The sequence below is a fragment of the Ovis canadensis genome, chromosome 2 (assembly GCF_042477335.2).
Source record: "Ovis canadensis isolate MfBH-ARS-UI-01 breed Bighorn chromosome 2, ARS-UI_OviCan_v2, whole genome shotgun sequence".
Lineage (NCBI taxonomy): Eukaryota > Metazoa > Chordata > Mammalia > Artiodactyla > Bovidae > Ovis > Ovis canadensis.
Genome location: NC_091246.1, coordinates 234,723,182 through 234,745,599, shown reverse-complemented (window position 1 = coordinate 234,745,599; position 22,418 = coordinate 234,723,182). Strand labels below are relative to the sequence as shown.

Below are 22,418 nucleotides of genomic sequence, written 5' to 3'. Positions count from 1 at the left end.
TTTGAAATACCTTTATTCTACTGTGAAAGTTGATTGATAGTTTGGTTGAATATAAAACTCAAGATTGCAATCATTTTTCCCTTCAGGTTTTTGAAGGCATTTTCCTTTCTTTCTTTTTTTTTAGTGTTGTTACTAAGAAGTTCAATAATCTTTAGATAGTTGATCCTTTGTTTAAAGTCTCTTTTTTCTCTGAAAGCTTCTAGGAATTTTTCCTTGTATTCAATCTCCATAAATTTCACAGTGATTTACCTCAGTGTGGGTAAATTTGCAGGCAGTCAGAGCAGTTTCAACTGAACACAAATCCTTCATTTCTGGGAAAATGTCTTGAAGTAATTTTTTTGAAAATATTCTGTGCTTTTGCCCTCTTACTTTCTATTTCTGGACTCAATATATTTGTCTGTTTCAGAATCAGTCCTACACATCTCTTTTTCAAATTTTCACCTATTATCTTCATCTTTTTATTTTTTCTAACACTTTCTGGTAGACTTCCTCAATTCCATATTCCAACTCTGCTTCTGAACTTTTAAATTTCTGCTTTCATAACCATCTTTTTTTTTTAATTTCTGAGAATTTTGTTGTTGGTGTTGTTCTCTCTTAATGTATCTTTTTACAGCAGCTGTTCACGTCTCAGGTAATGCCTTCCTTTATCTGCTTTTTAAATGAGATAGTTTATTTTTTAAAGATTTCTTCTTACTGTATTGTCTGTTTTCTCTTATTTGAGGGAGTTTGTTTTTTCCTGCTGCAATTTTTAAGAAGGAGTTCTTGACTAGCTGTTTCTTTGACCAGTCAACCTGTGTGGGGCCTCACTGTCATTCTGCTTCAGAGGTACCAATTCCTGAGCTTTAGGAGAGATTTTTCAGTCAGCTATGCTCTTTTTATACTTCCCCCACAGCCTGCTTGGAGTTCAGCTTTTTAAAATCTGCTAAATCTTTATATATATATATATATTTTGCTGTTGTTTCCTTTCTCTTGCTGTTTCTTTGTCTTAAAGAATTCTGTCATTTTATAATATTCTTTTACTGTCTGTTTGGAGAGAATAAGGAACTTACTGTTTGTACTTTACCTGTCATCTTTGATCAGATATCTCTGACTTTTTGCTTTTATAAACTCTGCTTTATGCTTTCTTTATTAGGTAATTATTGATAATTGAATGGGGGAAAATGATCTGTGCCATACACTGATTCTTACTTTATTTCTTTTATTTTGGTATATTTGTTTGTTTTTTTTATTCCCTACCTTACCCTACAACCCATTAAATTAGGGCTGAGATTAGGGATGGTTTTAATCAGTGGTTATGGTACCAGAAGCTTGCTGTGACAACTGTATGGTCTGTTTGTGTACATATTCTTATATCAGAGAGAAAGAATCTTAAGAAAGGAGTGGAAGAAAGAATGGGGGTAAGGGGATGATTGAAGTATGAGAGATACTTCTACTTGTTTGGTAGTAGATGTTCACAAAAGTTGTGTGATTCTCTCTGTACTCCCCTATCCCACTGTGAAGTTGTATATTGTACTGTTGGGCAACCTGGACCACAAGGAATAAAAGGCAAAGTGGGTCCTCCAGGAAGACGAGGCTCCAAAGGAGAAAAAGGCAAGTATTCCTCCAAGTAGAATTTCTAGAAAAAAAACAGCATGTGGAGGGTTGGGGGGCATTATATGACATGTACAGTGTGGCCTTTCATTTAGGTTTTTTACTCCCTTTAGTTACCCCTGTGAGTACCTAACTCATTGTGTGCTTGTGATGTGATTAGACCTTGCCAAAAAGTCAAATCCATATTTTAGAGTATAAAGGAGACATTCATCTGCCATGAGATTTGTCTCAAAGTGGTGACTCTTTTCCAAGAGATCCTCTCAATTCCTTGAAAAAAGCAGAGATAGGACAGTTTTGATCTTCAATTTCAATTTCTCTCTGTGGGTCCCATCTTTCCTAGATTCATCAAATGCCTCTAGCTCTCTGTTTCTACACTAAATTGTTTGGTGCGTTTTTGACCGACAGAGTCAGGCAGGTATGAGAGCTGAGCAATTTGATTATCCTAATGGTATTTTTTAGACTAAAAATCCTGATGAGTAGAAAATGCATTTAGTGAATTATCAGCTGTGATATGCAGTGCAGTCAATAATCCTCTTTACATATTTTATTTGGATTCTTTAAATGTTCAAAGTTTATACTCTAACCAATTTTAGTTGTTTTTTTCCGCAGGAACCAAATTAAGAGATTATTTTTTAAGGAGGATCCAAATAAGAGCTACCTAAACTTTTAAACATAAGAAATTTTCTTATCTTCAAAGTTTCTGCATTAGAATTCAGCATTAGCTTTCCCCCTTGATTTTACCAGGGTGAATTTTTTAAGACACGGAACACCCCATTGTCTAGAACAATATGTCCACCCACATAGACCATAGCTACCGCCGCATCATGCTCTGTACCCCGCCCCCATCCCATGTTGTCAGTTGTCTGCGATAAGAATTGTGTGCATCAGACCCTTTTTGTTCTTATTCACACTATTGGTTTTGTATAGTAAGGACTTTATTGGGATTTCATTCAGGAAATATAACAAAGCTGCCTTTTATCCTCTGTCTAGGGAGCTCAGGGCTCTGTGCCTGCCAGCCTGGTCCCATGGGCCCACCAGGCCCTCCAGGGCCTCCTGGGAGGCAAGGGAGTAAGGGAGACTTGGGGCTCCCTGGGTGGCTTGGAGAAAAAGGTTCCCCAGGCCCTCCTGGTGCCAAAGGATCTCCAGGGCTACCAGTGAGTAAATTCCCAGTTGTTTTTTTTTATCTTTTAACAGAGTGGTAATTCAGTTGTACCTCTCTCTAATTTGTACTGCTATATATATGTTTTTAATATATGTATTGTATATATTGTAATATATATAATGTGATGTATATGTTTTTTATGTTTTAAAATTTATTTTTATTGAAGTATAGTTGAATTACAATATATTATATGTTTTGAATCTATAAGTACATTAATGGCAAAAAATTGTCTCTGTCCTTGTATTCATCCATTCATCATTCATTTGTTCAGTCAATTGCTTATTGAGCACCTACTATGTTCCAGGTGCTATTCCAGATACAGCAGGGACCAGAACACAATCTCTGCCCTCCGGGGGCCCCTTCTCTGTGGGGAGAATACACACATCATGACAGATAGACAAGTGAACGTACCGTATGGTAGACGGCAATAAAGTCCCTTGCCATCCAGTGTGCTTTGAGTGGAGAGAATGAGGGGCAGAGTAGCAGATGAAGGCAAAGAAATGGCTGGAGGCTAGGAGGGGTTGGAGAGCATAGGGTTTTGTAGAAGGGCTGGCTTAGGACTTGTACTCTGAGTGCCGTGGAGCAGCTGGTGGAGAATCTTAAGGAGGGATAAATCTGACATTAGTTTTAACAGTATCACACTGGTAGCTTTGTTAAGGACAGACCAGAGAGGATAAGGCAATGGCACCCCACTCCAGTACTCTCGCCTGGAAAATCCCATGGATGGAGGAGCCTCGTAGGCTGCAGTCCATGGGGTTGTGAAGAGTCAGACACGACTGAGCAACTTCATTTTCACTTTTCACTGTCATGCATTGGAGAAGGCAGTGGCAGCCCACTCCAGTGTTCCTGCCTGGAGAATCCCAGGAACGGGGGAGCCTGGTGGGCTGCCGTCTGTGGGGTCGCACAGAGTCGGACATGACTGAAGTGACTTAGCAGCAGTAGCAGCAGCAGAGAGGATAAGGGAGGAAGTAGGAGGATTTAGCTGAGTGATTGCTCCAGTAATCTTGGTGAAATATGAAGGTGGACAGGTTTCCATATTAATGTTGGGTGTGGAGGGATTCTAGATATATTTTGACCACAGAGCCAACAGACTGGCTGTGAGACCAGACATGGGGTATGAAAAGTAGAGAAGTGAAGGATGGAGCTGAGATGGGACAGCGTGAAGAGTAAGCATGGGGTAAGAAAGGATGCAGAGCCATTGGGCACATTTTAAGTTTCAGGCACCAATTAGACAAGCAAGTGGAAGTGTTGAGTAGAATCTGAGATGATTCAAGTGAAGGATCCAGATGAGCAATCAGCCTGGAGCTATAAATATTGGCTCCGTCAGGGTTTACATGATGTTTTGTGCCAGAGAGTGGGTGAGATTTTGCCGTGACTCATTTGCTGACCGTTACAAGTGCCCTGGGCTAAGGCTGTCCCTCTGAATATCAGTGCCCTCCAGGGCACTCCTCTGGAGGCTGGAGACAGCCTTTGTTACAGAGGCTTAATCTTGGGGTGGCGTGGGACCCAACCATCAGCCCCAGTGTACTCTTTTCCATTTCCCTCAGGAAATCTTGGGAAAATAAGATCCCAGTTTCAGAGCCTTAAGTGAAGGTTTTTGTTTCACTCTTCCACACCCCAGTTGTCACATTAGCAAAGTCAACTCAAGGAGAAGCTACATCCTTCATACACATATGTTGAGTGAACGCGGCTGTAATTACTAAGTATTTTGCATTTTATAGTCTGATTTTTTTAATTCAACCTTCTTTTCATAGTCATTTTTCTGTGTCGTTAATCTTCTTAGTGAAGGTTTTATTGACTCTAAATTTTTTCCTGCCTTCACACTGAGTTGCTTCTCAGAGCTAGCATCTTGGATTATGAATTACAGGTTCATCCAGGGTTATCCTGGCAAAAGTTTATGTAATTCAGTTTCTCCAGGGCTTACCTCTTTAATGTTTTTAAATTTTTAATTTATATTGAAGTATAGTTCATTTACAATGTTCTATTAAACTGGCCATATTTCTGATGTCTTTGTTCTGTATATGCTTCTGTCCATATGACTTCTGTGTATTAAATTCATCAAGTTGGGATCACAGTTAGGGACCAGGTTCACACTATGGGGCACAGGAAAGGAAAGGAGGGAGCGAGGGATGAATAAAAGGACCCACAGTTCCTCCGTACATCTCTCTTCTGCTGATCCCTGGCCCCAGCAGCCACAGGTTGGTGGCAAAGTACCAAACAGAAAAATAGGTTTACGTTCTCTGCCATTTTTCTCTGTGATTGGACCAAAGCTTTAAATTCATTGCCTCAGCCTGAGAGCACTTCCTAGGATGGGAGTTTCCCACCAGGATGCTCTAGTGCAAGGCAGAGGGCTTAGGAGCTCGTGGACCAAGCTTCACACCCCGACTCTGACACTGGTGATCTCTGCGGCCTTCCTGGAAAATCTATATCCCATCAGCTGTCCTCCAGGGTTAGTAGGAATTCAGTTCAGCCATGCATTGAAAGCTGTCACACACCAGTGAACCAGATGACCAGGGTCACTGGGACTGAGGAGCTGCAGGGCAAACCAGAGATCACAGACTGACAAGGGCTAAACCTCTGGCAGTTTTGGATTTATCCTCACAGTCTTTCTTTTTGTATTCTTCATATGAGATCTGTGGCTGCCTTTGAGAAACTGGAAGTTCATTAATACAGGTCAATGTGTTCCTGCTGCTGCCACAAGCTGAGAGGTGGTCGTGCCTATAAGAGGATGGGGTGCTCTAGTCTCCTCTATGCCCTTTTGCCTGCTTCTCAGAAGGGCACAGCCCCCTGATGGGCATCAACGGCTGAAGTCCCTGCTCTGGCTTCGTATAAAATAACTGGTACACGCCTGGCGGAGAGGTCTTCTTTGTTGCTGCTGAGATTTTGTTGTTGTGTTAACCTTTGCCCTGGAAGTTTTTTAGGTTCCAATTTGTTTCACTGGAATCCAAGGCCATGAAGGCAAGATGGTTTTGTTAACTATAGTGTCTTCTGTACCCAGAATAATGCCTGGCGACTTGTAGGTTCTCAGTAAATCTCTTCATCAAAATTCAAACACAGCGCTGGTAATGTTTTTTTTTCCCCTTACTAGCTCAACTAAGTCTATGATCTGACTCTAATACTTAAAATTCTACACCTGCAGAGCATTAGAACTGTTTGTCCTAAGTCTCCAGTGTGCTGGCTAATAAACTTCTCAGACTCCAGGGTGAATTTGATCTTTAGGGTGACAGTGTAGGGCTTCCCTGGTGGCTCAGACAGTAAAGAATCTGCCTGCAATGCAGGAGACCTGGATTCGATTCCTGGGTCGGGAAGATTTCCTGGAGAAGGAAATGGCAACCCACTCCAATATTCTTGCCTGGAGAATCCCATGGACAGAGGAGCCTGATGTTCTACAGTCCATGGGGTTGCAAAGAGTCCATGGGGTCGCAAAAGTAAACTGTTTAGACTCCCAGGGTGAATTTGATCTTTAGGGTACCCCAGTCTTGTTTATTTAAGCTTGCCACTGTCAATCTCTTTCTGGAGAGAAACTGGTTCATGTGCTCTGGGAATAGCTTTCTGTCGTGATAGTTCAGGTACTAGAAGGACATTTTCATTAACCAACTCTTGGATTGGATGCTGTCTGCCATACACTTTGGCCAGTCTCATTGTTAACTTTAGACTTAGCATAGACAGTAAGAGGAAGAATTAAGACAACGGACTCTTCACCTATATTCCCACTTTATGATTTCTAAAGCTCTTCTCTTGTCTGTTTCTACAAAGAATTTTTTTCAGCTCTCCCTTCTGGACATCATTACACACAGGATGGTGTCCTAGAATGATATTTTGGGGAGTTTTGAGTGGTGTGTGCAAAGTGATATTTTCTTTACACTAAGTGGCTCCCAACCGTTTGGTCCACTTTAATTTTGATACCTGTAGTGTACACTTTAGGCTGTTTCTTCTCTCACTGATGCTGCCATTGTGCTTATTTCCAGTGGCACCTCTACTCCCCTTCATAGTTCACTGCTCACAAACATAGAAACCAAGCAAAAAGATAATGAAGTCTGCCAGAGCATGTTGTTAGATTCTATGAAGATAAGGCAAAGTAGCATCTGCATAAGCAAAGCAAATATTCCATTAGTCATTTTTACTTCCTTCCAGATTCTTGTCTATGTTTCTTGATTATTGAAGTCATTAGATAAGTGGCCTTAAGCTATGTACAGTGTGTTTCTATAATTGTATTTACTGTAATGCTTGGTCATTCTAATATACCAAAAGTAGGATAAAAGATTTTTGAGATAGCTTAATATTTGATAATACGTAACACTTACAAAACCATGGCCCAAATAGTCCAGTCTCAGAGCAGTGTTGAGATCAAAAGATAATAAACCCATTGGCCAAAATTAGTTGTTTACTTGTCATAAAGTGGAAATACATTGATTGCAGAAAGTGTTCTTATTTTGCCTTCTCTTGTTCATCAGTGTTCATCAGTATCACAGTTGTTTTCATCCCTAGGAACTTGTATCCCTCACGTCTGCATTCAACTCTAGTGGCAGCTCTTTTTTTTTAATTGTTAAATTTTTTGGCTACACCTTGCAGCATGTGGGATCTTAGTTCTCTGACCAGGAATCGAACTCTCTGCATTGGAAGCACAGAGTCTTAACCACTGGACCACCAGGGATGTCCCTAGTGGCTCAGAAGGTAAAGAATTTGCCTGCAATGCAGAAGACCTGGGTGTGGTCCTTGGGTTGGTTGGACACCACTGAGTGACTAACACCTTCACTTTCACCAGGGAGGTCCCTCTAGTGGCAGCTTTTGTGGTTACCTCCCCGCCTTTTCCTCCCAATTCTACACTGCAACACCCAAAATAGTGAATTTTTTTTATTATAAATTATTTTGAGATGCTTTTATTTTATGACTCACCAAAAGTTGCACAATCATACAGAGAGGTCCCATGAATCCTTCACCCAGCTTCCCCCAATGATATCTTGTTGTTGGTTAGTCGCTAAGTAGTGTCTGACTCTTTTGTGACCCCATGGACTGCAGCATACCAAGCTCCTGTCTACAGTATTTCACAGGCGAGACTACTAGAGTGGGTTGCCATTTCCTCCTCCAGGCAATCTTCTGGACCCAAGGATTGAACCTCTGTCTCTTGCATTGGCAGGCAGATTCTTTACCACTGAGCCACCAGAGAAGCCCCCAGTGATATCTTATTTAAACAGAGTACATTGCCAAAACCAAGAAACTGACAATGATTTCTATCGATCCTAGTACAGAGTTTATTCAGATTCCACCAGTTTTACATGCAGTTCAAGAACCTCAGTTTTGTAAGGCAGGGAGGAAAGAGAATGATACCAATGGTGCCAAACTAGAATCTGGGACAGGTGATTTAGAAGGAAAGAGGAGAGAGGTTGGAGGTATTCAAATAACTTTTGACTCATTACAATTAAACTGACTTGTTCTTCTTTTCACCAAGGGAAAACCCGGTGCCTCAGGACTACCTGGCAACAAAGGAGAAAAAGGTGACATGGTTGTATCGAGAGTGAAAGGTGAGCATAATCAATCACTTTGCTCCCTGCCATTTTATGAATGATGTATGAACCATTCTTTTGCATTAATTTTCCCTGTGACCTAAGATCAATTCTATAATTCGATTTGAGATTGTTGAGATTGCTTAAACATATTCCCTGCCCTTCAGAGTCTTGTGAATGTTGAGTCTAAATCCTCTGTATCTTATCTGAAAACACAAATACTCCCTTAGTCACATACTCAAATCCTCTTTGTTGTGAATTGGGTTTGATGGAAACAAGGCCTCGTTTGACTTGTCCAGTGTTTATTCACTGCACTGTAGTATCTTGTATTAATCAAGAAAGTTTGGGGGGACTTTCCTGGTGGTCCAGTGGTTAAGACTTCACCTCCTAATGCAGGGGAGGCCAGTTTGATTCCTGGTTGGGGAACTAAGATCCCACATACTGCAGCGCAACTGAGCCTGAATGCTGCAACAAACATGACCCAACAAAGTCAAATAAATATTTTTTTTTTTAAAGAATATTTTGGTTGTCAGTGACAGAAACCCAGCTTGAAGTAGTGTTTTTAGAGAAGTAATTTATTGACTTACCTGAGAAAAATTTGAAAGGTTAGATGTATGATTTGCGCTGGGATGCCTGCATTGGAAGGCTGTCTTGGCTTCTTGTATCTTTCATTGTGCCGTCTGCATTTTCTCCCCATCTGGTTTTCTCTGGGCTATGGGTACGTGACCGCAGGCGGCTCCAAGTTCATGACCAGAGGTGAAAGAGAGCTCAACTTCTTTTTGCTCCAGTTAGGGAAAAAAGTCCAGGAAGGATTGGATTAGCCTGGGGCACATGCCCAACCATGGACCATTTCCCCATTCACTAACTATGGCCAAGGGCTGGGTACCAAGTTTGACATCACAAGCTGAGGAAGATGCTGTAGAGACTGGCACCTCCACACGCAATCTCCTTGTCAGAATGAGAAAAGAAACGCTTCTCAAATAAGAGAATCAGCGGGTTTGACCACTGTCAGTCTCCCCTCTGATTTTTCCATGATCGTCTTTGTGTGACTTTAGTCAGCTGAGACACTCCAGGGAATCTCTACCTGCCCAGGCAGAGTCAAGGTCATTGCCTTTATTTTTAGTCCTTTGTTTCCTTTCACCTTTGCTCACTGCTGAGAAGGACTTAAATCTTTTGGCCTTTGTTCCCAGGACACAAAGGAGAAAGAGGGCCTGATGGGCCCCCTGGACTTCCAGGGCAGGAGGGACAACACGGTCGAGATGGATATGCTGGAGAAAAGGGAGACCCAGGGCTGCCTGTATGTATAATTCTCCTGCAGTAGAGTTTCACTCATACGGTCACAAAGCATCCCGGTTTAAGAAGCTAAACTCAGTAGAGTGTCAACATGCTACAAATCAGAGTCACCTTTGATTTCCTGCCACCAGAAGATGGCTGTTATAAAGATACGGCATATTGCAGATGGTCTAAGATCCTGAGTGGTGGTTCATCACGGCAAGACGTTCTGTCTCTAGTCTTTGTATTATTTTCACGGTGTTTATTTCCTTCTGGGACCCGTGTCTCTGTGAAGCCCCCACTGGTTTCAGGTCTGTTCAGTTGACTCTGTAGGGTGGCGGATACACGCAGGTCCTGAGAATTGCCTTCAGTTCTGTTTCCTGATGGAGAAGCAAAGTGGCAAACAAGAAAGGAGGCACTAGTGCAGATCCGCTGGGTGGACACAGTGGCTGATGCAGGGTCCCACGAATAAATGGCATTTCTGCATTTTTCAAACATGCTTTGGAGGGAGATTACATGTAGCTAATGAAATTCCTAAGAAAAGACTATGAGACATAATGTAGGGGATATGGGTTCGATCCCTTGTCAGGGAACTAAGATCCCACATACCTCGGGGCCAAAAAACCAAAACAGAAAACAGAAGCAATATTGTAACAAATTCAATAAAGATGTTAAAAATGGCCCACATCAAAAAATCTTTAAAAATAAAAGATGTTACACACATAACTTTCTGTATTTGAGGCATAACACACACGCCTGAGGAACATAATGCTGTATATGTCTGTAAAAAATCTAGGTTAAACACTTTAAATTACACTTGCTATTAAGTAACTTCTGGAATCGCTGGCTTTCTGCATGTGTTTCTGTAGCCTATGGTGACAATGATAGCTTTGTGTTCATGGCCTTTCAAAGACTGATGATTGACTTGTGATGCAAATGTTCCCAGGGTGATCACGAAGATGCGGCCCCAGGTGATAAAGGGCCTCCTGGACCGCCAGGACCCCCTGGCAGAGCGGGACCTAGGGGGCCCCCAGGCCTGGGATTTCCTGGCCCCCCAGGAGAGAGAGGGCAACCAGGAGCTCCAGGCTGGCCAGGCAACAGGGGTCCTGATGGTCGGAAGGGTCAGAAAGGTAACTTTCAATGTTCTTGTGGCAGAATGTCAGGTGCAATTATGGAAATTAAAGTGAGCCTCTCTTCTGAGCAGAGATATTATAGCTGTGGCAGAACCTCTAAAATAAAATGCCTACAAGTTGCTGTTCAAACCTTGAATGTTGTCAAACAAATAAAAACATTACAGCACAATCAATATTTAAAACAAGTCTTTAAAATGCTGAGCTGTCTTTGCTGTTTTACTGGTTTGGCAACTTGCCTTTCATTCATTTCTCCATATCTCTGTGGACAATCTGACTGTGTTAAAATTACATACGTGTATATATTCAAAATCTCTCTTTTTTACAGTCTTTTGAGATAATTTGTAGTATTTTAATAAAAAACAAAACCAACATTTCATTTGAAAATACAGTATTGCCCATGAAAACCCATTTGTAAGCATTCCAGGGAGAAAAAAAAAAGGTCTTTTAACTATATTTGACAGTTATTTGAGTTCCAAACAAGAAAATGATTTGTAGTTTTACAGCTGAAAACTTTTAAAAACTTGGAAAAAGATTCATTTAAGATTTTCTCTTTTGTAATATGTACATGTGTCTTGGGTTACATGGTTAATTGTGGAATTTTATAATATAATAATATCTTTGGGTCTTGTTTTGATGACATAGAAAGACAAATACCTCAAAACTTGATATGGATTAAGATTATGGTCTGTGACCATCAAAATCATCTAGCATGATTTTTATTCATGTGGTTCATTTTTTATTTGACAGCATTTAGTGTAATACATTAGGAGATATAATTTCTATTAAAAGGGGAACATTGCGTTTTAAAGGAGAAGAGAACTCAGAGGCACAACTTTGAAGTTTTTTTTTCACTAAATAAAATGAGGGATGACAAAAACCACATTGCAGAGTCATTAGGAAAACAAGAGAGAGAGAATATATTTGAAACATGGCAGGCCCTCAAAAAATGGCATTTTTTAATTAATCTCTTGCCCAGTCTATTTTTCTTTGGGTACAGTTCCTCTATATCCAGAGCCAAATCTTGGAATCTCAGTGTAGGATGCTTACTACTGTTTTGTGATTTATCAGAGCTTCTGACTCCACTATATTAGGCATCCATGGACCTATAAATTTATTATTTTCTATATGTTATTAATTAAACTATTTCTTAGAATCAACATTTTCCTTATTCTCCTTCTGTTTATTACTGTTCTGTCAGTTGAAGTTCAGATTTCAGGATAGATCTTCTGGAAATTCAAAATAAAAGTAATTCAAGTGACCTAATGATGGCCGGGAGTCTTTTTTTCTTTTGAATGTCACATTTTCTGTATGAAAAAGCATTTTGATCAAGCTGTTATTGAGACTTGCATTGGTCTATCAATTGTATGACTGTCACTTTTTTTTTTTTCATTCCAGGTGATACAATTCCTTGTAATGTAACATACCCTGGGAGGCCAGGCCCTCCAGGTTTTGATGGTCCTCCAGGTACTGTCAAGGGGAAGTTCCTGTCATACACATTCTCAGAGTAAAAGAACCTGCAAGCCAGATAAACCAATAGCAAGTCCTCAGGGAGTTCTTCAGGCTATTTCTACCCTGATTATAAAGTTCAGGCTATTTCTACCCTGATTATAAAGTTTTGAGGGACTCTGGGGAAACAGGATTTGTAGGCATTGCCCCTAAGTCCCCTGTCTACCGAACACACTCTGAATAATATTTCTGTGCAGCAAAATTTACCTTAATTTGATCACATATCAGCAAAACTTACTGCCCTTTTAAGACAAAAACTAAACATTTTACAACTCTGTCTTTTCTTTACCTCTGCCCAGAGAGTGAAAAAGTTGCTTACTAATTTTAAATTTTACTCTATTCTGCTGTCCAAAAGACCCAGCTTTCTGAATAGAGACATTCTGAGAAATGCCCACACATTACACCCCAACTATACTTTTATACAATCATATCACTTGACTCAATCACTTATTTATAGCTGAATTTAACCCAAAATTTATATAAGGGATTTTTTTCCTAATTCTTTTATACTGAGTGGGCCAAAAAATTTATAACATCTTTTAGAAAAACCTGAACAAACTTTTCGGCCAACCCAATATTTATTCAGAGTTCACTTAAATTGATCCATTAAGTACTAGCATAGCCACTAGAGGTCACCTTTTTGTTCTACGTCACTGCAGAAATTGTTTAAAGGTTGAATGATGAATGACCTTTTATTGCCCTCTGTAACCGCTAGCTTGCACCCCAATAATGTGTAACAACCTCCAAATTGCAGTAGGCTTAATAAGTCATATTTATTTTCTCTCATATGGGTCTGTAGCTGACTCAGATGATCTCTATTGACTTGGTCCCTGGCTCCAGGTCAGATCAGGTCTGCAACATGTACCTACCTCTCTGCGGTGCCAGGGTGTGCCCTGCTCCTGTGGCTGCAGAAATGCAAGAGGGTGGGGGCCAGCTTCAGCGGCACACTTCATACCTCTCATTACTTCATGGTGTTTGTTAGGATCCTTTTGGCCAAAGCAAATCACGTGACCAAGCCCCAGATCAAAGTATGGGACATATAGGCCACCCACCACAAGACGGTAGCTTGTGGAGGTGTAATTTTGTATCTGTGGAGTGAAGAATTGTTGGTTGATTCACTGAATGCTCATTTTCGCATTGAATGGTACTGTCATGGATAGATATATTTGTCACTCAGTTGTATCCGACTTTGTGATCCCATGAACTGTAGCCTGCCAGGCTTCTCTGTCCATGAGATACTCCAGGCAAGAATACTGGAGTGGGTAGCCGTTCTTTCTCCAGGGGATCTTCCTGACCTGGGGATCAAACCTGGGTCTCCCACGTTGCAGGCAGATTCTTTACCTTCTGAGCCACCAGGGAAGCCCCTAAGGATGGATAAAAAAAATGCTGATGATTACTTTCAGCAGCTTCAGCCTCAAGGGAAGTGAACACTCAGAGTTTCAGTTAGCAGTTGTTAACTCCTTTGAAATCCATAATTTTTAAGTTATTTTAGCTGAGATAGCTCCTAGTAAGAAATCAGAGAAAGTTTTTAAAAACTCAATTCCTTTTGCAGGTACTTTTTGCCTGTACTTCATATGAGGGCAAATAGTAAATGCAGGGAAATGGATCTGGTCTTTATTCTGGTGTTTTCTCATCAAGCTACCCACTGGCCACCACCTCTGTCCTCTTAGAAGGAAGGTTGTACTCATGTATTTGTGTTTGAGACTCAGCGTGGGAAGGTACCAAAAAGTTCATCTGAATGGTGGTGTACAATCTTTAGTGTATGGCTTCTGAGAAATGAACTTAATACACATCTCTGTGAAATACGGTTTAGAGCACATGACATAAAATGATTATATAAATATGGCTAGAGCTTCCCTGGTGGCTCAGCGGTAATCAGTCTGCCTGCAATGCAGGAGACACAGGAGATGTGGGTTCGATTCCTGGGTCGAGAAGATCCCCTGGAGGAGGGCATGGTAACCCACTCCAATGTTCCTGCTGGGAAAATCCCATGGACAGAGGAGCCTAGGGGGCTACAGTCTACGGGGTCACAGAGTCACACTCAACTGAGCAACTGATCAGGCAAATGCAGGCAACACTTTTACTTCCATAAAGTAAAAATATCCTAAGAAAGATTTAACATAGTTTTGGGTTTTTTTTTTAAGTCATCTTATTTTGTTCTCATTTGCTTTGTGTTTTACTGAGTCTGTGTTTGTTGTTATTGTTTAGGTCCAAAGGGACTTCCAGGTCATCGGGGTGCTCCTGGGCTGAGGTGTTTGGATGGGCAAAAGGGTCAACGTGGCAAACCAGGAATCTCAGAAAGACCTGGTCCACCTGGTAAATAAGAGCTTTTCATTTAGAAATGTCTGGATACCTCTAAACTGGGTGATCACAGTCAGCAAATGGCCCAGGGACCTGTACGTGAGTGGGGAATGGGTTTGTTTTTTTTTTTAATACATTAAGCACTTAGCTATGTTTTGATAACTTCTGAGTTATGATACTTTTGTGACTTTTCAGGGCTCCTTAAGCCTGGAGCATGAGTTATAGGCTATTATTGGTCTATGTTGTTAGAAACTGGTCAGTCTAGACAGTTTGCCAGTAAATGAAAGCAATATGGAAACATCATTGGCTTATAGGAAACACAGTTATGATTTATTTTTCAACAACAAAAACCCCAAATATTGCTTATTAAGTTTCCCTTTAATTTTAGTAAGTACCCCTGTATTTTAAAATAATATGTTTTTAATTAAAGTAGTATTCTTACACGTGTGTTGATTTTATATTTGTACGTGTAAAAATTTAAACACTTTTCTGTTGGATAGGTTTCCGTGGTGATACAGGAGAACCAGGTTTGGGAGGTGAAAAGGGGTCCTCCCCTATTGGGCCCCCAGGCGCTCCAGGTTCACCTGGAGTGACTGGTCAGAAAGGACCCCCAGGAGATCCTGCTATCGGCTACCCAGGACTCCCAGGAAAGAGCGGTCTTCCAGGAGCACCAGGGTCCAAAGGACTCAGAGGCGATGCCGGGCATCCAGGGACCGCAGGTATGGAGGCTGCACTGTCCCCTCGGTCCATAAAGCCAAGTCCCTGAACAGGTCCCTGAAGATTGTCTAGACTGTTTCACCTTAAAAATCTAGCATGTTAAAGGCTCACTCGAGCGTCTTGCCTCATCTATAGGCAGTGGCTCATTTCTAATAACCTGCATCCCCAGGGTTGCCTCTGCATTTTATTGGTTGATTTTGAACCCATCTTACTGTGGCTCAGTCAGTTCAGTCTGATCCAGTGGCTACCAGATGTCCTCCTGCTTTGGACTCAGAACAGTTCTTGAGTGCTGAGGAGTAGGGACCCTGTGACCCTCCCACTGCCCTTGCCTGGCTGAGAGAGAGCAGGGCAGAATGCCAGCAGATGCATGGCATTTTACAGCAGATGCGTGTAAGAGGCATGCCGTATTAAGTGGACAGGTGACAGGCTGGAGGGACTTTCATTCCAGCAGGGCTACGGGGCAGGGCAGAGAAACTGAAGACAGGGAGATGGCCCCTGGCACTGATTCACATTCTTTTCTGAAATCACTTTGGATTCTTCAGGATCCCCAGCAGAGGCTTTCAGATTTTAATGTACTTAAAAATAACCCAAGGTAGGGGTAGGGGTCATTAACATCATTGTCTTTGGGGCTCCAGTCTCAGAAAGTGATTCATAGCATCAGAATTGCATGGAACCCAGCACTCCAGTCTGAACTTTAGTCCCTGAAGGCTGATGACCAAAAGTGGACCCCAGACCAGACTTTCACAAACACTTTCTAGTTCTTTTCTAACAGTGGGTGGGCCTGTATTTAATAGGTACCCAGGACAGTACTATACAATGGTACAGGGAAGATGGAGGGCCAGGGAATAAGTCACATTCTTTGTCCTCAAGGAGCTTATTCAATGAAGAAATGAAGTCGCTCAGTCGTGTCCAACTCTTTGTGACCCCATAGACTGCAGCCTGCCAGGCTCCTCTGTCCATGAGATTTTCCAGGCAATAGTACTGGAGTGGATTGCCATTTCCTTCTCCAGGGTATCTTCCCAACCCAGGGCTCGAACCCGGGTCTCCCGCGTTGTAGACAGAGGCTTTACCATCTGAGCCACCTAAACCAGAAACATTCATAAACAGAAACCCACTTAATTGGAACAGAACAGGATAATACATTATGTGAGTCAATGAAAATAATTTTGACCCAGTAATCCCACTATCTCACTTATGAGATGTATTTAAGGAAAGTGTTCAACAGAATGTGAAAGTTAATATGAAAATACTGTTGTAGTATTATCCACAATAGGGGAACAGTTGAAAACAGTAAAGTAATATATATACCTGCACACATGCTCACATACCATGCTCAAAGGTATACTATTCAGCTATAACAATTAATGTTTCCCGGGTAGCTCAGTAATAAAGAATCTGCCTGCCACACAGGAGATGCAGGAGACATGGGTTTGATTCCTGAGTTGGGAAGATACCTTGGAGAAGGAAATGGCAACCAATTCCAGTGTTCTTGCCTGGAGAATCCCAGAGACAGAGGGACCTTGCAAGGCTACATACAGTCTGTGCAGTTGCAAAAGAGTCGGACGTGACTTAGCAATTGAGCAGCATTAACAATTAAAATTATATCTGTAAAGGCTACAATCAAATGGAAAATATTTGCATATTAACTTGCAATGTAAAATAATCCAACAACTGAAAGTGCTCTGTGATTACTATTTTAAAAATGCAATCACATAAACCAAAATACAATGAAAACTTGAAACAGTAAAATAGATTTTTAGGTTAGAATACAGAATTATGGAAGACTTTTTCCCCCTCCTGAAAATGATGGTATTGTCTTCTCAATATATAAAAATTTGAGAGTTCCAGTGATGAAATCACTTACAAAATGCAAATTCAGACAATGCACACAGGGTGTGTAAGCAGTGTGGATATTTGGTGGAAGGACTGCTGCAATTTTAGAGGTTAATTAAAATCAGGAAGAGCTACATTTTTTTTTTATTTGCATAAGCAACTTCTGTATTGTCTGCATAACCTTACCAAGTAATTCTCATAGGCAAGCATGGTTTTTGGGTGCACTTGGAGCTCACTATAATCTATGATAAGGAAATCCTTTCAGAGGCGTAACTCATTGGAGCCCTGAGCCAGGATAAACTTTTTTACTTCCAGTACTGATCCACACGAACACCATCGTAGGCCATGTGTATAGTTTATGCCCTGAGTATCACAATGAACTGTGTCATTTCAGGGCCAGCTGGCATGCCCGGATTTCCAGGTCTCCAAGGTCCCAAAGGCCGAGAGGGAAGTACTGGGTTTCCAGGGATTCCAGGCTCACCTGGTCACTCCTGTGAAAGAGGTGCTCCAGGGATACCAGGGCAACCGGGGCTCCCCGGGGCTCCAGGCAGTCCAGGTAAGCATTGGCAGGTATCAAGAACTGCTACAGGTATGGGATGTACCTACTTACAAAGGAATAACCTCACTTGTTGTTCTTTTGTGGGTGCTGACAGGAGCAAGACTCTAGGGTCAAGGACATTGTTATTCACAGCACAGCAAGTGGCATGAGCTTCTTGGTGACATTCCCCCAGGTCACCCAAGTCTCTCTGGTGTGATATAAGCCTGGGGTACCATGGCTGTATAGTAATACATTATTGACCGGAGATGTATTAATACATTTTTAGAGAGTGATTACGATCAACATCACCATGTGAAGTTGTTAGAGCTGAAAATTGATCAAGAGTTCATTATACAACTTATTGTCATTATCATTCACATTATCCTGTGTTGGGTTTTTGTTCTAACCTAGTGTATATTATAAACCCACGTTTATTACCATAAAATTTTAAAAGTTAATGCATTGCAAAAATTTTGACTGAAGAAGAATTTTTTGGTGAATTTTATAAGGTACTTTCTCTGATTGTCCATGTTAAATATATAGTATTTTCTCAGGAGATGATAGTTGTTCAGAATGTAGTCCTGATTCAGACAATACGAATATTAGGCCAACAAAAAAACAAAAAACCTTAGTGATTGATTCTGACATGGCAAGTGAAACTGAAACTCATGGTACCAATACATGGTACAGGGTATTACAGGTGTGTCAGATGTAACTGGGGCTTCTCCAGTGGTTCAGCGGGTAAAGAATCCACCTGCAATGTAGGAGACACGGGAGACACACGGGTTTGATTCCTGGGTCTCCCCGGAGGAGGGCATGGCAACCCACTCCAGCATTCTTGCCTGGGAAATCCCATGGACAGAGCAGCCTGGTGGGCTACAGTCCATGGACATGTAGAGTCGGACATGACTGAGTAACTAAGCACACACTGAATGAAAGAGCCAGCAAAGTGTTAGTGAAATAACAGAATTAATTTTTGGCCAGCCAAGATAAAAATCACTGGCCACAGGCGTTAGTTTCTGCAAAAAATCCTCTGGTCAATAATGAGGTAACCTGCATGACAGCCTGCTTTTCTTACCAGAAAGAAAGTGAAAGTGTTTAAGTGTTAGTGGCTCAGTTGTGTTTGACTCTTTGCAACCCCATGGACTGTAGCCCGCCAGGCTCCTGTGTCCATGGGGTTTTCCTGACAAGAATACTGGAGGGGGTTGCCATGGCTTCCTTTGGGGATCTACCTGACCCAGGAATCAAACCCACATCTCCTATGTCTCCTGCACTGCAGGCAGTTTGACTGCCAGTGAGCCACCAGGGAAGCCCCAGTCTTCTTCCCAGGGAAGGTGCTAAATCACTGCTAAATCACTGCCAATGCAACCTTGAGAATATTCCAGATAAGGGTGGGTCCAGACTCTGTGTTCTTGGCACACCCAGCAAGACATCAGAGGAGCTCAAAGAGACCCATGGAAAACTATCTCTCAACACAGGGTGCCAGGGGGCTATTTCCAATGGGACCTTTATTTCATTATTCAGATTCTCATCTATTGTTTGGATCCTAACAGCATTTATCCAAATCCAGCAATATGCCTTCTTGAAGGAGCCGAATGAGATGAGAGCAAACTGTGCCGCTGGAGCTTTATTTTTACCACTGTAATACTGGATGACGTTGCTGTTTCCTGTGTTCTCTCAGTACAGGAAACAGCTTGGCCAAAATTCACTTGGCGGTAGCTTCATAAAGCACCTGGAATGTTTTCTTCTGTTAGTTCCCACCCTCTCCTCACCCTAGAGTAAATACAAATTCTTTACCCTTATCCATTTTCCATTTTAAAAGACTCTTTATAATGCATCTCAACAGGGAAATATTTACTTAAATAATCTGCCTTTCTTTTTATAGCAGCCAGAAAAATATAACCTTAAACTGATGGAAAGTCACTACAGTTATTTTAGCTGATAAATATTGTTTACTTGGCCATAGATACACAACTGTAGCTACTATGGATTTTTGTTTCCTGCTCATGTGTGAAGCCAGTTCTCAGTCTTCATGCCTTGTTGTCACTGCTGTTTGTCACATCACAGGTGCCCCAGGTTGGAAAGGACAGCGAGGGGACATGGGGCCTCTGGGACCTGCTGGAATGAAGGGCCTCCCTGGAGTCCCGGGACGGCCAGGGGCAGATGGAACCCCAGGTCTTCCAGGGGTCCCAGGCCCCACTGGAGATGATGGGCTGCCTGGTCTTCCAGGCCCAAAGGGTGTGTATCGCTTTTCCAATATTTCCCTCAGTTTATAAACTTAAAATCCACTGCCAGGTGGAAACTACTCTTGTACATGTGACCTTACTGTAGGATTTACCTGGTCTATTGAAATTGAAAGAGCAAGTCACTCAGTCATGTTGGACTCTTTGCAACCCCATGGACTATTCAGTCCATGGAATGAGTTCTCCAGACCAGAATACTGGAGTGGATAGCCTTTCCCTTCCCCAGGGGATCTTCCCAACCCAGGGATTGAACCCAGCTCTCCCGCATTACAGGCAGATGCTTTACCAGCTGAGCCACCAGGGAAGCCCAAGAATACTGGAGTGGCTAGCCTATCCCTTCTCCAGCGGATCTTCCCGGCCCAGGAATTAGCCTGACTGGTCTATTAGCCTGACTTTATCATTTCCTATGGGACTCCCTTCTTCGTGTCCTCTGTATTATGATTTTTGGGGGCAGAATGTTTTGGTTTAAGTTAATGGGAAAAAGGGGTGTCGTGGAGTTAGGTATACAGAACCCATAAGCACTTCTGCCCAAAGGGCTGGGGGTCCTGATAGAGAGTGGGGTCAGGGCAGGTGTGCCTCCACCCTGGACGGGCCCCCACACTTCATCCCACCTCTCCTAGGCCCAGTTCTCTTGAAGTTTATGGAGTTGGGACTCAGAAGCATAAGACCCTGCAGTTGAGATCTGTGGGGCGGAAAACTGAAGCTTGAGTGGGACAGCCTGGCTATTACAGGTGTGAGGTTGATAGCGGTTGAGCACAAGCTCAGAGCTGGGGCAAGTTTGCATCTCTATGTGGATGGCAAGAAACACAGATAGGGACTTCCCTGGGGGTCCAGTGGTTCACACTTTGCTTTACAATGCAGGAGTGGAGATCTGATCCCTGCTGGGGGAGCTAGGATTTCACACACACACACAAAAGGCATAAAACAGAAGCAACATTGTAACAAAGTCAGTAAAGACTTTAGAAATGGCCGGTCTAGCTTCCTCGGTGGCTCAGTGGGGAATCCACCTGCCAATGCAGGAGACACAGGTTTGATCTCTGATTGGAGAAGATCCCACATGTCCTGGAGCAGCTAAGCCTGTGCCTTGCAACTAACTGAGCATGCGCTCTAGAGTCCAGAAGCCACAAGTTCTGAACTCATGTGCCGCAGCTACAGAAGCCTTAGCAGCCTAGAGCCTGCGCTTCGCAATGAGAAGCCCGAGCTCCACAGCAGAGAGTAGCCCCCGTTCCTTGCAACTAGAGAAAAACCCATGCAGCAGTGAAGACCCATCACAGCTGAAATAAATAAATAACAAAAAATGCTCCTCAAAAACCTTAAAAAAAAAAAAAAGAAACACAGACCCAGGAACCATGCCTATAAAACTGTCCCTAAATTTTCATATTCTCATTCATCAGGACCCCAGGGTCTGCCTGGCTTCCTGGGTTTTCCGGGAGAGAGAGGAAAACCTGGTCAGGATGGACACCCTGGCAGAAAGGGAGAACATGGAGAGAAGGGTTGGCCTGGCTCCCTGGGAGACCGAGGACTGAAAGGTGTCAAAGGTAAACGCAGCTAACAGCACCGTGATGCAACACAGCTTGTTTTTAGTCTTTGGCCAGAAACTGTAAGTACAATCCCTGAAAAATAAAATGGATCCTTCTGCCACTTAGATTCTGCTCCTTCTGAATCTGTGGTGTTTGTTTTAGGATTTTAAACAAAATTTGTTTTTCCTTACCTCTCAGTCTTATCACATATGACTGTGGTAAACAAACTGTTCTATTAACAGAAAAAAATAACAAGGGATTTGATGGGTAGCTTTTGGGTTTCAGAAAACGTTCTCATGTTTTGGGAATGGGGTCCAAGCAGGGCTCCTGGCCCCCAAATCCTGCTTCAACATTTTTAATGAAAAAACAAACAAACCAACCAACCAGTTTTTTGTTTAAAGCCAGATATAAATATTTTAGCCTTTGCAGACCCTACGGTCTCTGTCGAAATTATGCAACTCAGCATTTAGAGCACAAAAGCGGCCTGAGAAAAGTAAACAAAAAAACATAGCCATGTTCCAGTAAAATTTATTTATGGACACTGAAATTGGAACTTCGTTTAATTTCACATGTCATTTTATTCTTCTTTTGAGTCCCCTCCCCCAATGATTAACATTGTGAAATTATTCAGAGCTCACAGATTATGTAAAAACTGACAGCAAGCAGGATTTGGCCCTTGGGCTGTAGCCTGCCGACCTCTAGACTGTATGAGTATGCTTTCATCTGGGCTGTGAACTGCATCTCTCCCAAGCTTCATTAAAAAAAAGAGTTTTCATTAAAAAGTTTCAAGACCACTGGTGTCAGTGTTCTGTGCCCATTCTTGTTAAATATTTACTTCGATCTCTTGGCCAAAGAGGCTGCAGAGAGTGAAGGTACAAATTCATTTCCACTGTTGAGAATGAAGGCTTGACAATTTCTAAAAACAAAAGCTTTTGTCTTTAAAACTCTCTGGGCAAATAGCCTCATACTTTATTCAAATTTCTTTTAGTTGATTGTACTATTATTTTTTGTTTTACTAGCCTGCAAATTATTTATGTAGAATCAAGGAGTGAAAGAGTCATTCTCTGCTAGCTTAGATAAGTGATGTTTACTGTGCTAT

The 22,418-nt window shown here is 42.0% G+C and overlaps 1 protein-coding gene across 6 annotated transcripts in view; it reads left to right on the top strand.

Moving 5' to 3' along the window:
* The window catches only part of COL4A4 (collagen type IV alpha 4 chain), a 149,007-nt gene that overhangs the window by 76,947 nt on the left and 49,642 nt on the right, over positions 1-22,418 (top strand). For all 6 annotated transcript variants that reach the window (XR_011254685.1, XR_011254686.1, XM_069578394.1 and 3 more), the window contains exons 21-31: positions 1,501-1,590; positions 2,581-2,744; positions 8,202-8,274; positions 9,447-9,553; positions 10,475-10,658; positions 12,057-12,125; positions 14,376-14,483; positions 14,969-15,187; positions 17,413-17,574; positions 19,624-19,794; positions 21,194-21,337. Coding sequence is in view for 4 of the 6 variants with exons in the window: in XM_069578394.1 (XP_069434495.1) it covers positions 1,501-1,590; positions 2,581-2,744; positions 8,202-8,274; positions 9,447-9,553; positions 10,475-10,658; positions 12,057-12,125; positions 14,376-14,483; positions 14,969-15,187; positions 17,413-17,574; positions 19,624-19,794; positions 21,194-21,337 (1,491 nt within the window). In the remaining 2 variants the exon portion in view is untranslated. The remainder of the gene's footprint in view (positions 1-1,500; positions 1,591-2,580; positions 2,745-8,201; positions 8,275-9,446; positions 9,554-10,474; positions 10,659-12,056; positions 12,126-14,375; positions 14,484-14,968; positions 15,188-17,412; positions 17,575-19,623; positions 19,795-21,193; positions 21,338-22,418) is intronic.